The following is a 13,473-nucleotide window of genomic DNA, read 5'->3' as shown; positions in this document are numbered from 1 at the left end:
TTTTTTTCACTGCCCATGTATACATTCTAGCCAAATAACTACAACCTAGCATTCTTCTCCATTTTTAATTTCCAGACTTAAACATGTGGGAGCTGTTATAAATGGTCAACATACGCTCACACAGAAGCACTCTCTTCTAAATATTTGATTGGCCTCGAAGCTATATTTGTTTGTTTGTTTGTTTTAATTTTTATGCTAAACTTCTATTTCATTTGTAATGAACTAAATCTTTCAACTTTAGACATTTTTTTAGAACTGTCACCAGGTGAAAAAAGCCTTAAATTAAAGGTGTTCTTCAAAATTCTTAAAATATTTTCTTTCCTGTAGAAAAATATGTATATAAAAATAAAACTCCTACATGTTTTCTCACTACCCTGGCTTTAATTTGCTTTTCTTGTAAGTCCGTAACAAAACCTAAGACAGCATATCCGATGCCCAGATATAAGTATGCTCTTTTTTGACATTTGCTTAATACCTATGTTTGGAATAGGTTTTCCCCACAATCAACAAAGTATTACATTTTATGTACAATGTTATTCATTAGCATTATCAGTCACCACAGTATCTTGCCCCTCTGATAATTTCTTCTCTATATATTTTAATTCAATTTGGGTTATAGATAGATACATTAGATCCAAAGACATTGTAATTCACTTTGGAGAAAGAAAACGCCATAACCAGATTTGAAAGTATATGAAAAAGTACATATCTTAGATTTGCTTCAAAAGCATTATCAAATAAAGTTTCCATCCAATATAGGATCTACTGATGCAAAACGCAAAAACTAGGGTTGCAGGAAGCATAGGCTGGAACATATCTCAGCCTCTCCAACTTTACATCAAGTTGAAGGGAGAACATGTTAGCATCTTAGGAAGCTGAAAAAGTTTGGTGTGTGGGGATTATTTATTTAAAAAAAAAGACAATTGCCTTCATTGGGCGTTGATATTAATGACAGAAGTTGGAGGGCTGGAAATGAATTTACACGTATTTTAGCGTTAGTCATTTTTTGCCCATTCTAGTTGGTAATTAATGTCAGCTCCTTCTCTTTTGGTTGACAATGTGATTGATAGAATCACAGATGAAGGCTTCCTAAATTACAAGAACCATTCCCTAAATTTGGCTATAATAATAATAATAAAAAAAAAATTGTCCCCATCTGAAAGCCAATAGGTACATGGCTGGACAATTTTACTATTACAAGTAAAAATCTAAAAAATAGAAGCTCAAAAGGAAGCATTATTGCATTAAAGTTTTTCCTCCATCTTAGGATAATTCTTTAAATATTTGAAAATGGTATTATTTCCCCAAAACTGTATAAAATTGTTGTACTGAGGCACCCTACAAAATCAATCCATGTTTTTGTGTGGTCAGTGGAGGAAGAAGTGCTAAAATCCACTGGCACTGTTTATACTCAGCTGGGTTGGGAATCGTCCATTGTTAACCACTAAAAGAAAAAAAAAAAAAGCTCTTTTTAAGGACATGTACTCACATGACCCCTTGTGCAACATTAAGAATGAGACTGCCTGATATGCTGACATTTACGTAACAAACACTGTGAGAGAAGCACAATGCTCCATGCTTTGTATTACTAGCTCATTTAATCTCTACCACGATTCTACAATGTATGAAGCATCATTATCTTATATGCTAATGAAAAAGTTGAGGACTTGGGAAGCTTAGTTATTTGCCTAAGGTCATTCATTTGGTCACAGATGAAAGATCTGTGACTTGATCCCATGTCTAGTTGACTCCAAAGCCATGGCCTTAATCATCACACCAGAGAAGTGTTAGGGACCAGACAGCTCTATGGCTAATATCATAGAAAATTATATATATATATATATACATATATATATATATATATAGAATATATATTAGGTAAATATATATATAATCTCAATATATATAATCCAAATTATATATATATTTATTTAAGTTCACTAATAAAGAAAAATTATACATATATACATATACACACACATATATATACAAACACATATGCATGCATGTTAATGATACTAATTTGCAGGCTATATTTTAATTATATTCGATGAGAGAGGAGGATAAAAACATAGAACTCAAGATAAGTCATCTGAAATTAACAAAAGGAACACTAAATCTCCAAAAGAATAATGACCAGTTTTATTCTTTGGGGTCTAATTTAAAGGCTAAATTGAAACCATTTAATCTGCTTTTTAAAGTTAAATGAGAAAATGAATATCTAAATCTGCACTGTCCAATATGGTAACCACTAGCCAAATGTAGCTATTTAAATTTAAATTAAGATTGAAGAAAATTTTTAAAAATCAGTTCCTAGGTCATTTGAGCAGTGGTCTAAATGGAATGATGGATGAACTAAGTAACACTCTCATCAAGGATATCCTACCCTAACTCTTTCCCCTCGTACAGTCTCTGTCCTCTTTATCCACCTCACGACTATACATACACTTTGGAAGAAGATAAACTTTTACCACTTTCACATTATGTTTAATAGCATCCAGTAGACAAGTTGTCTGTTTAATTGAAAATGAAGGCTGGCAAAACAAGAAGACAGTAAGACTTGAGGGTGAGGAGTGGGCTTCAGTTTTCTTTTAGCAGTAGCCAACAGCATATTTCAGAAAAAAATAATTTTAAGACACAACATTTCAGTGGTAACCCAAGTAGCTGCAAATTACATTAGAAGAGGAAGAGTTTTAAAACAGACTTCGTTTATGAAAAGCATGACATTCGAATTGAAAGAAATTATGCGAAGTGAGAAAAAGATGAAGAGATGAACAAAACAATGATTATTTACATCAACAAAATCTCCTTTTTAAAAGTAAGGAAAATAGGATGCTTTCTTTCCTTCCTATAACCACTCCAAATTTTCTTCGTTATGACTGTTAAGAGTTTAAGATAATTATTTTACACCCATTATGAAAGAAAGAAGATAGAATTACTATAACTTAACAACTTCTTAAGTGACTTATAAAAGAGTTCGCATTTTTTAAATGGTAGGTTGAGCAAGATGGTAGTTAAGATTGTGAACCCATTAAGCAGAAGTGAGCTCATGTTATGCTTTGCCCCATTTTCAGCCCTTGAAAATAATTTCCATGATAAAGACTAGTATCAATGGTATCATTATTTTTAATAGCGTTAATGACTTTCATATCACAATAGCATTCAAAAGCTGCTGGATTTTGTAAGTGGTTTGCTCAAGTCTAAGTAATACCTATTTAATAAGGCTTTACTCAAGGCATATTGACTTACATTCTTTTAAAACATTTATTGTGTATAAAAGAACATATTTGTAAAAGAAATTTGAGAATGCTTTGAAAAAGAAAATTGTTTTTTTTGAGGCAAAGGTTAGAGAGTATAATTTTTTTTCTTTTCTTTTTTCTATATATGCAGGTTAAGAGTATAAATGGCAAAACTAGCATTCTGGAAGAGAATTCTCTATTATTAAAGTTACCATGTTGAAAAAATTTCTATATCAAATATATGTAAATACTGCTTCACTTTTTTGAAGTTATCACTGTATACTTCCTCCCTGTGTGTACCAATTGTGAATTTCCACAAGTACAGACTAATGACCAATGTTCGATATTATTTAACTCACTAATTTACATTAAAAATTCTACTATAATTATTAGAATTATACAAACAGAATTTAAACCTTAATGTAATTAATTTCATTTATCAACCCTCATCTTATTGTTCTCTATTCCGCAACATTCTAACAGTTAATTTCTCTGCCTTATATTTTCATATACTACATATATTAAGTGTAATAGTTTTTAAAAAATCAAAATAATATAAACACACTCTAAAACATTTTTCTAGTCACATCTTGAGGAAAATTTCTCAACCACTCTCCCTCTCTCTCTATACATCATTTTTTTGGTTGAACGATCAATAATGTATTATAAATACACAACATGTTGCTCCTTCAATCCTTAGCTACACTCTGTTTTACTACTTGGTCAAGAATACCTAACTCATTGAACAACCTCCAAAACATGGCCTAAAGTAGGCCTTAGGAAGAGCTTGGAGCTCACAAGTGTGCCATGTCTTGTTTTTATAAGTATTGTCCATTCTCTTAGTACCTGCAGCTCCTTGGAATGGTGCAGCACCTGTAAAAGGTTAATGAGCATAGAGACATTCAGGCGTAATCAAATCACAGACAGACGCTACATGAACATTTCATGAATAGACAAGCAACATGCACGCGGCAGGCACACTACAGGTGGTAGATATTACTGCAGCTCCACCAGTGGAAAAGCTTACAGATAATGTATATACATATTTTTTCAACTTGGCGAGATACCATTTGCAATTACTATTTTAAAAGAGGGAGAAAATTGTTTTCCAACAGTTTTTCGGCATACTAATCTTAACTGGAGTTGTAACCAGATAGTTATATCATCTCTTTTGATACAGGTCATTAGAAATCTCAAATTTATAAAATAAGTCAATTATTTTTTTAAAACCTGGTTCATCTTTTCTATTTTAAAATGCCTGGTTCACATCCATCCAAAAAGTATTAAATTCACAATTCAGGCACCTTGTCTATACTGTATTAGGTAAACATCTTTACTACCGAAAATAAATCATGATCTAAATAATCTGCAATAAATATTTTAAATAGATTTGAACTCTCTGAGCTATTAAAAAATAAAATGAAGACTTTTTGATGAACTCAAATTTTTACAAAATCTAGCTGTCAGATCATCTAAAAATCCTAAATTATTTGCTTTCAAAATTCCATTTGCTACTGTATGAGAATCATCAAGCATCAATGTACATGCATTAATACTACCATCATTGCAGAGGGCCTGTAGAGAGAGTTCTTCCATTCCCAGTTTCATTTTTTAAACAATCTCTTGCTATTTTTGTAGCACTCAACATTAATACAGAAGTAATCAAATTAGCATTAGCAGTTCATGTCGCAAACTTCAATTTGTATTGCTATAACATCAAAGTAGAAATATTTGCATATCAAAAGTAAAAGAGGTGGGATTTAGATTAATTTAGTGTCTTAAACAAAACTAAGTAGGCCTTGATGGTAAATTAAATGATAAATAGTTCACAAATATAAAAATTGAATATATTTATATTTCTTTTCAGAAAAAATCCCAAGGCCTGTGCACTAAATGCTAATGAAATATGAATATTAGAAAAAGAATGGAATATGACAGTGCATATGGAAAATGTTGGGTTTCTCATATTCTGAGAATTCTGTTTAAATTTTATTTCAGAGTAGAGTGTTTACAACTGTTTATAACTCAGAGTATGTAGGTGATAAATCTATATCTACCAATCAATCAACTAATCTATCTTTTATTTAATATATTACAATAACTTAACTCTAATTATTCTCAGTATCTCACCATGTAGGAGAATGTAGTGGCTTTGATACATTGTGGGCATAAACATGCTAAAATAATATGATTTCCAAAAAACATTATTTCTCATTTTTTATCTTATGCTATTATCTATCATGAAGTTTCCATCTGCTTATCACAGTGGCTAATGTTTTAATATACCTTTCTCACAAAGTGATTCATATGGCCGAATTGGGAGAAACACACAATTTTTATGAATGGACATTTTATTCAACCCATGCCTATGTGTTTTCCACAGGATAGCATGTTTTTATAGAAGCCAATCCAGCCTGTATAATAATTTGCATTCCAGTCTTAGATCAGTCTTATACTGACAGTGACCTAGTGAATGACGACCACCATTTCCAATATAACGCCATCCCTAGAAATTAAATATCACCTAATATATCTCGGGGGCACAGTGTTCTTTTCTCCCTGGCACGCACTCTTAAACTGCCCTAATACAAGAAGTCTCTCCTAGGTCATTAGTGTATAACTAAGCACTGCTATTTATTTTATAGTTTCAGATTCCAGCTAATTTTTAAACTAAAATACATTTCTATGGTACTACCATGTTTTCAGATTTTTCTAAAAATTAGAATTTAATGTATTCGAATGTCTTTTATCTTTCAATCTTATACGTGTATTTGGAAAAGAAATGAAATGCTATTCTATGGGCCAGTCTCATGATTTAAAATTATGTAACAGAATTTAAGAAATACTAATGATGAAATGTCCTAGATATACTCTAAATAGTATTCATCATATTTTATAGCTACTAAATGGGGTTCATGGAGCTAACTGGACATCTATATTTGGAAAGTTTTGAGGCATTAACCAGGAATCCTTACAGAAAAGATCTACCAGGAAGAGGTAAACAAGAAAAAGAGAATTTTCATGTAAAATGTTGGGACAGAATAGGTATAGTTTATTACTTTCTTTTAAATAACCTATAAGTTAATTGTATAATATTTAGTTAAGGTAAGCAGGCTAAACAATAAGCATTACATTCATCTATTAATGAAAGAATTTTTATCCTTAGATTAAATCTTGTTTTTGTGGTTATTGTTTCTTTTCTTTCTCTCTCTCTCTCTTTTTTTTTTTTTTTTTTTTTTTTTTTGCTTTTCCCTGTGAATTAGAAAAGAGTGAAGATTTCAGAGTCTCAAAGAAAAACAATGTTGATTAGCTTTCTCCATTATAAAATCATAAAAGAATAGGCTGAGGAAAGAGTCAATCTGTCTAATTTACAGCCTATAAAATTGTAATTTCAATATAGGTATAAAATATCACAATGTATTATAGAATTTTATGCCCAAGGACAAAGATATTTAAGTACATCTGACTATATTAGGATAATATCAAATATTAGGTAAAATTTTTTAAATTGTACAAGGATCACCTTTGTCATTGTTCAATCATTTCTTCATAATGATATTATAAAGTCATTTATTTTTTTTTGACAGGGACAAGTGAAATAAAGGTTATCTATACATTTCTCATAGGTTTAGCTTTGCATATTTGCTACAAGATTTATTTATATAACAGTGAATCATTCAATGATCTAAAGTGGAGGTAATTTTTTATTTATTTGTATGCTTTAAGAAGGCCCCTTATAACAACAAACCATCTTTATAAGAAATAATAATAATTTTATCCTCAGAAATACAAAGACTTAATTTTTTAAAAGACTAAAAATGTTTTAGAAAGACAGGACAGAGATCTGAATAATAATGTAATCAGTAGCTGTCATTTAGAAGACAAGGAGAAATCAACTGCAGGTCAAAAAAAAAAAAAAACTAAAATTTAGATGTCTCCGACTCTAGAAATTATTAAAAGTAGAAGGAAATTTTCAACTTTTAAAGAAGAACTCAATATGTGGATTAAATTTTCCTTTTAGTTAAGAAACATTAAAAACACTCATCTCATGTCTTAATTATTCTGGGTGAAAATTATAATTCTTTTTGAGGTGATTCTTATATATGACTAGGCTTTGCTTTAAAAAGGCCACAACAATTCATATATTTTTGAATTTTAACACGTTGCATAGAAAACCATTATAGTTTGTTGCCGAATCGGGAAATGGTAGTCATCTATTTTGTTCTTGTTGTTCTTTTAAAACTGAATAGACCAGAAGAAATAAAATTACATAAAAAGTCATGGAGTATTTAAGATTATATAGCTCAAATCTCCCTTTTACAGATAAAAACACCGGAGGCCAAAAGGACAATGGTTTGCGCAAGATCACTCATCCTGTAGCAAAGCTGGCATTAAATAACAGGTTTACAAATTCCAGGTATTGAGGATTATTCCAATATGAATACGAGTAAGTTATAGGAAAATCAACTAAAAATTAATGCAAGTCTGTACTAGGTGCCATGATACATGTTTCCTTTACATTTTTTTTTTTTTTCATCTCACCCTAACACAGTTCAGGAGATGAAGGGTTTTACTAATTTTTAAAATGGTATTTCTGAATGTCAGATACACTAGATAAATTGTTCTAGGTCACAACACTAGTAACTGGTTGCATAGTCACCATTAAAACATAGGACATTCTGTTTTCTATGCCATTTCTTTCATTTTTTACCACAAGTTAAAATAAAAGTCCAAGGCCTATTCTGTAACTAACCTAGTATAGAATATTTTTTGAGATTATGAAGATGATGATGTATAATGCTTCCTGGAAAAGAATCCAAAAATAAAGTTCAATAAATAATTAGCCGAACTTGGGGTTCAAAACAATGACAAATGAAGCTTGCAAGCAAGAGGACATATAGAACAACACACGAATGTGTCCTTGCCTTCCTTTAATGGTGCTACTAATCTAGTCTTTTGTCACAGATGACAAGCATATTTCAACTTTCAGGGGGATTTCTCATCACACAGGTTTGCATTCACCATGGCTGACTTTCTTTCTCTGTCTACTATTAGCATTCTACTCAGATTTAACATGCTTTTGCCATATTCTACTTAAATCACTTTATTGCCCATAGAAACCTCTTCGTAGTTGATCTAGAAATTTCATTGCCATAGAAAGTAGTAAACTGGTCGCCTTTGTAGGTAACTCCTAAGGACCCATAAATAATTTTTGGACTTACGTATTGACAGATGATTTTCTCCTGGATATAATTCTTGCTCTCACTTTATTTTTTCTTTGAGACATCAATCATCTTCTATTAATGATCACAGAATCACAGCCTTTTAGAGCTAGTTGAAAGACCTATAATTTAGTGAGTCTATCTCCCTTATGTTTATGTATGAAGAAACTGAATACCTGAGAAAATTGGATTAAAAAAAATTAGCAAGGAATGGAAGATTCAAAGCCAAATCTAAAATTCCTAATCCAGTGCTCTTTACATATGTTCTCACAAAAATAGTGGCAAACACTCTACTGAGAAAGATTTCCATAAGCTAAAAGGTGAAGAATGAAGACTATCCTTCACCTTAGTATACTTTTTGAAGACTTTTCTGTTTCCATTTAGTTTCAAATTATAACAAAAGACTTTATATTAAAATTAACCTTTGCACATTGATTTCTCTTCTCAGCTCATCTTTATCTCCCTCAAAGAACAATCATGGGATTTTTTTTTGTATTTTACATATTTTTATTAATTAATGTATTTGAACTTTGAGTGTGTTTAACTGATTCCCTTAATTCTCCAGCTCTGTAAACAATGAACATAATTTTTTTTTCAAGTTTATCATTTTCAGTACTATAGATACTAGAGTAAGATCATTATTAGTGTAAGAAGCCTTAGTATAAGCAATCTCATGAATTTACTACAGAGCAATGAGGTATAATTTTTGTTAAACCCACACAAAGCCTTTCTTTGACTCAGTAGTGTGGGATACTATGACAGCACTATCAATAGACAAACGGAAATATACTGTTACAATGCTATTATTAGTATTTATAACAGCTTTAGTGCTCTTGATAAATGAAGTCACATTAATTAGTTTCAAGATCTTATTCTCATTTTGGCATATCCACTAGCACTTCTGAACATGCAATTAAAATATTTCAAAATGTCATTTATGTTTCTATTCTACAAGAAATGCATACTGATTGTGGCCACTTGATTTATACTAGGCCACATACATTTAGAAACAAATATATGTTACCATATTAGGGACTAAAAAACATCTCTTATATTGCTCTCAATAAAATCCGGTAAAAAAAAAAAAAACCTATAATGATTGCGCAATGTACAACTATACTATTTTTCTGAGTATGAAATATTTTGTTATAAAACTTTTTAACAATTCAGTCATGGTAAGTTTTCTTTTCTTTTATTTTGGAAAATGAAAATTCAGTGAGAAATTTGGATGACAATCACAAAAAGCAGACAGCTTTTTAAACATTCCTTAAGTTAAATTAGCTCTTTATTAAACAAATAGCATAGTTAATTTGAAAGACGGATGATAACTCATGCATTGGCTTTGAAACAAATGGCCATTCCCTCTTAAATTTTTGGAGGTGATTTTAATTTCTATTCAATGAATGCCAGAAATTCTTTGGTTCATATTAGTTTAAAATAAAACTGTTACATTTTTCCTTTTCCTTTGAAAACTACATTATGGATTAAATAGATGAAGATAAAGATAGAAAATACATGATACATATAGATATAGATTTTTATGCATGTAATAATAATAACTTGGACAATATTTTTTCTAAATTATTTAGCTCATGTAACTCCAACTTGACCATTCAGGTAGTAGTCAGAGACCAAAATAAAGCTACAAAAGAGACCCTTGCAGCTACTCCTTTGATCCTAGCAAGAGGCAAGAGATGTCTGAATGAACATAGAGACATGTTGTCAATTGTTTTCTTATAAATGGTAAATTGAATTTTGTGGAAAGAACATGTCATACATCTGTCAGATCCCAACTGCAGTTAATGATTAATGTTTAACACACTGGAATATTTTCTTTCACATATTTAACCCTCTCTAAAATGAATAATAGAGAAAACTTCTAAACTCATCCTCCACTCAGCAGTAACGTCCTAGGTGCCATCAGAACTAGACTCAAGTGTTCTTTCTATCCGGACAATGTGAAAAACTGTAGAAGAAATAACACAAGGAAAAGAGTAGAAGAAGTTACTCTTAAATGTGAGTGAGGTCAATAAAGTAGCTAAAATAAATAAATAAAACAAATTCTGACATCCCTGAAACCATTATAAACATAATGTCACAGTTCATACATATAGGCAAAGGGTTGATTGTTTTGTTAATTAATTTGAAAAGGAGAAATTTCGAAAAGAGATTCTCAATTTAGGAGTCTAGGTAGAGACCATAGCTTTGTTCTTAGGATCAAACCAAACCTTGCTGTGAGTCTAGAGCTGCACCATGATTCTCTCTCACATGCGTCAGAAAGAAATGGAGAATCTCTTGAGGAAAAACCAGAGTGTAAGTAGACCTGCCAAAGAAAAAAAGTAGGATGAAGAAAAGAAGTGAGCAGAAACTGGGAGAGAAGTTGTAGGTGAGAAAGTTTACTAGAAAGGCTTGTGCAAACTAAAGAGAGAAGCACATGAAATGGAGAAAAGAACTAGAGAATGATGCATCCCACATTCCTTCTCTTCCCTCTTCACATTCTCCTTTGCTCCACAGCCCCTATATTTTGCTCTATTATGAGTCCACGTGCCAATAGAAATAGAACATATCCGGCCCATAAAGGCAAATGGTACTCTAAAGTGTAAAAGATATAAATTCTGACTATCTCTTTGCAGGGCAAAAAAACAAAAACAAAAACAAAAACAAAACAATTTTAAAAAAGAAAGTAAACCTCAGTGATATAGAACACAAAGCATTTCCATACCAGATCAACAGTGGCATCAGTAGACTTCACATAAAGGAACAAGGTTAAGAAGAAGGGTGAAGACTGAATCTTTTATTATTTTTGGATGGTGTATTATAATACATAAACTGACATATTTTATTAATTTAAAAGAGGATCTTTGAGGAGCTTGTACTTCATTCAGTGATAGAATATGGGTTTTTATTATCTAAAACTGATTTGATTTCTAATAAAATATTTGCTTCAACCTTGGATAGCAAGACCGCCAATAGTTCAATGTGAGACAGTAATATTATGAAAAATCGTGCTATTTTTTCATGCAGCTCAAAGCCTTCTCTGTTATCCATCAAATTCATTTCCCCTGTAACTAAATCTGTCATAAATCTAGGCATCCAAAAATGAAATATGTTTTTCCCGACAATAATCTACTGTCAATAAACTTAATAAAGCCTTCAAATGATATAACATTTTCTGGTGGTTTTAAAATGCTTTTCAAATAAATTTTTGATCATGGTAGTTGATGATAATATTAATAATAATCTATAAATAAGAAAATGAGGTATGGGGGAGAGTTCATTTGTTCTTTTTACAATTATAAACAAAATCACAGAGAAATGCATATTCTGATGGAACTTATGTTTATTCTATACAAAATTGACCAAAATCAATTTTATTTTAAATTTTAAAATTGTTGAAAATTTTAAATAATAAAAAATAAGTAGTTCTACTTATAATTATTAGATTTTTTCTCACTCAATAAATAAATCATTTGTATCTGAATGAATATAATACCCCACTCATTTCTTTTTTCTTTATAGGCTTTGTGTTTTTTTCATACTCCATTGAAAAAAAATATTAATATTAAAGTTAAGAATAACATTTAATGTTCATCTTTGGCTTCATTATATGTCTGAAACTATCAGTTGCCTAGATTAAATTCTGTTAAGCATGGAAGGAAATCCCATGCTGTTCCTAGTAGCTGAATATGCTCTTCTCAGAAAAAGAGTAAAAGAAACCTGAATTAACTGTAACATCTCAGTTGTAATAATGATCTTGTGAGTTTCGGATTATTATGACTTTAAATTATTAGTCTGACATTTTGGAAAAATTGTTTTTTGTTAGCAGAAAGCTCTAGTGTACCTAGTCATGTTGAATATTTTTATACCTAATGTTATTTTATGTGAGACTCATTAGATGTAAAATGAATATTGACATCCTATCTTATCTTAAAGCAAGAAGTATCTTTAACTTAAATATAAGGAACAAAGAAATCAGAAGGCTCCTGATTCCCCAAAACTATTAATACTGTTGGTCTAATAATATGACAAAAGGAAAGGAAATAGAGGTTGTGTTGTTCAGACTGTTACCAGCACTGTGGAAACAATTCTTTTTTATAGCAATGTTCCATGATGCCATATCAGTGTACAAGAAAATAAACACCATCAGACTGAGAGTTGTGAATAAAAGATTGCTAGACTGTGACAGATAAAGCTGTCTGTGGAATGCACATTCACTACTGAAAAATCTGATCCAACAAGTACTGAGGAAATTCATTTTATGCATGCTCGTGACCAGACATTGGGATAGACACACGAGTAATGAAATAGTACCCAACTTCAAGGGCCTTTTCGCCTCGCTGGACATCAAAATATATCTAAGTGAAAAAGAAGTAACAATATTAGGCAATAAAAATAAAATAGAGTCAGTAATTCCAGATCATATATATTGCCTACCATATTGTGCATGCCAGAAGAGTGATGTTTGAGAGTGACAAAAGTGTCTGGTGTGATTTGGAAGAGAGTATATTTTCTATTATCAGATTATATTGTAAAAGTCAAAACACTGTTGATCTATGATGGAGACAGTCAACCAGAATTAAAGTTTGTAACTGATTATCTCTTTACCTATATTCATATTAACAGTTTTTAGGGCAAAAGAGATTAAACAAAGTCAAAGGGTCAGCTTCATTTTCAGGTCATGCCAAACACTTTTTAAGTCTATCTGGACTCACAGATCTTTCCTTATCCATGAATATTGTTATTAACTTGAAGAGTATTAGACATGGTTTGTTTTGTGGTTTTGTTTAATAATAAAATTACTTATTTGTATTGATACCCAGACATAATTCATTTCTACTGTCATATTTATGAGTGACTTAATTACCAGCCTTTTATTTAATTTCAGTGAAAATTGGTCTTTCTTATTTACCAAAGAGTGGAAAGTATCTTGAATTTTTTATAATTATTCGCAGGTAGTATATTAATTAGTTATTGATGTATTTTGTTACTGATATTTCTAAAACAAAAAAAGT

General features: G+C 30.8%; 1 protein-coding gene across 10 annotated transcripts in view; it reads right to left on the bottom strand.

The window, feature by feature from the left end:
• PCDH7 (protocadherin 7) overlaps positions 1 to 13,473 on the bottom strand; it is a 386,475-nt gene that overhangs the window by 139,102 nt on the left and 233,900 nt on the right. The window contains exon 3 of one of the 10 annotated variants that reach the window (XM_036227583.1): positions 4,086 to 4,112. The exons of the other annotated variants lie outside the window; for them this stretch is intronic. Within the exon in view, the coding sequence (XP_036083476.1) occupies positions 4,086 to 4,112 (27 nt within the window). The remainder of the gene's footprint in view (positions 1 to 4,085; positions 4,113 to 13,473) is intronic. 10 annotated transcript variants of the gene reach the window in all.

Source organism: Rousettus aegyptiacus, unplaced genomic scaffold (genome assembly GCF_014176215.1).
Source record: "Rousettus aegyptiacus isolate mRouAeg1 unplaced genomic scaffold, mRouAeg1.p scaffold_m13_p_10, whole genome shotgun sequence".
In the NCBI taxonomy this organism is placed as follows: domain Eukaryota; kingdom Metazoa; phylum Chordata; class Mammalia; order Chiroptera; family Pteropodidae; genus Rousettus; species Rousettus aegyptiacus.
The sequence above is the reverse complement of the archived record's forward strand: the minus strand, read 5'-3'. Positions and strand labels throughout refer to the sequence as shown.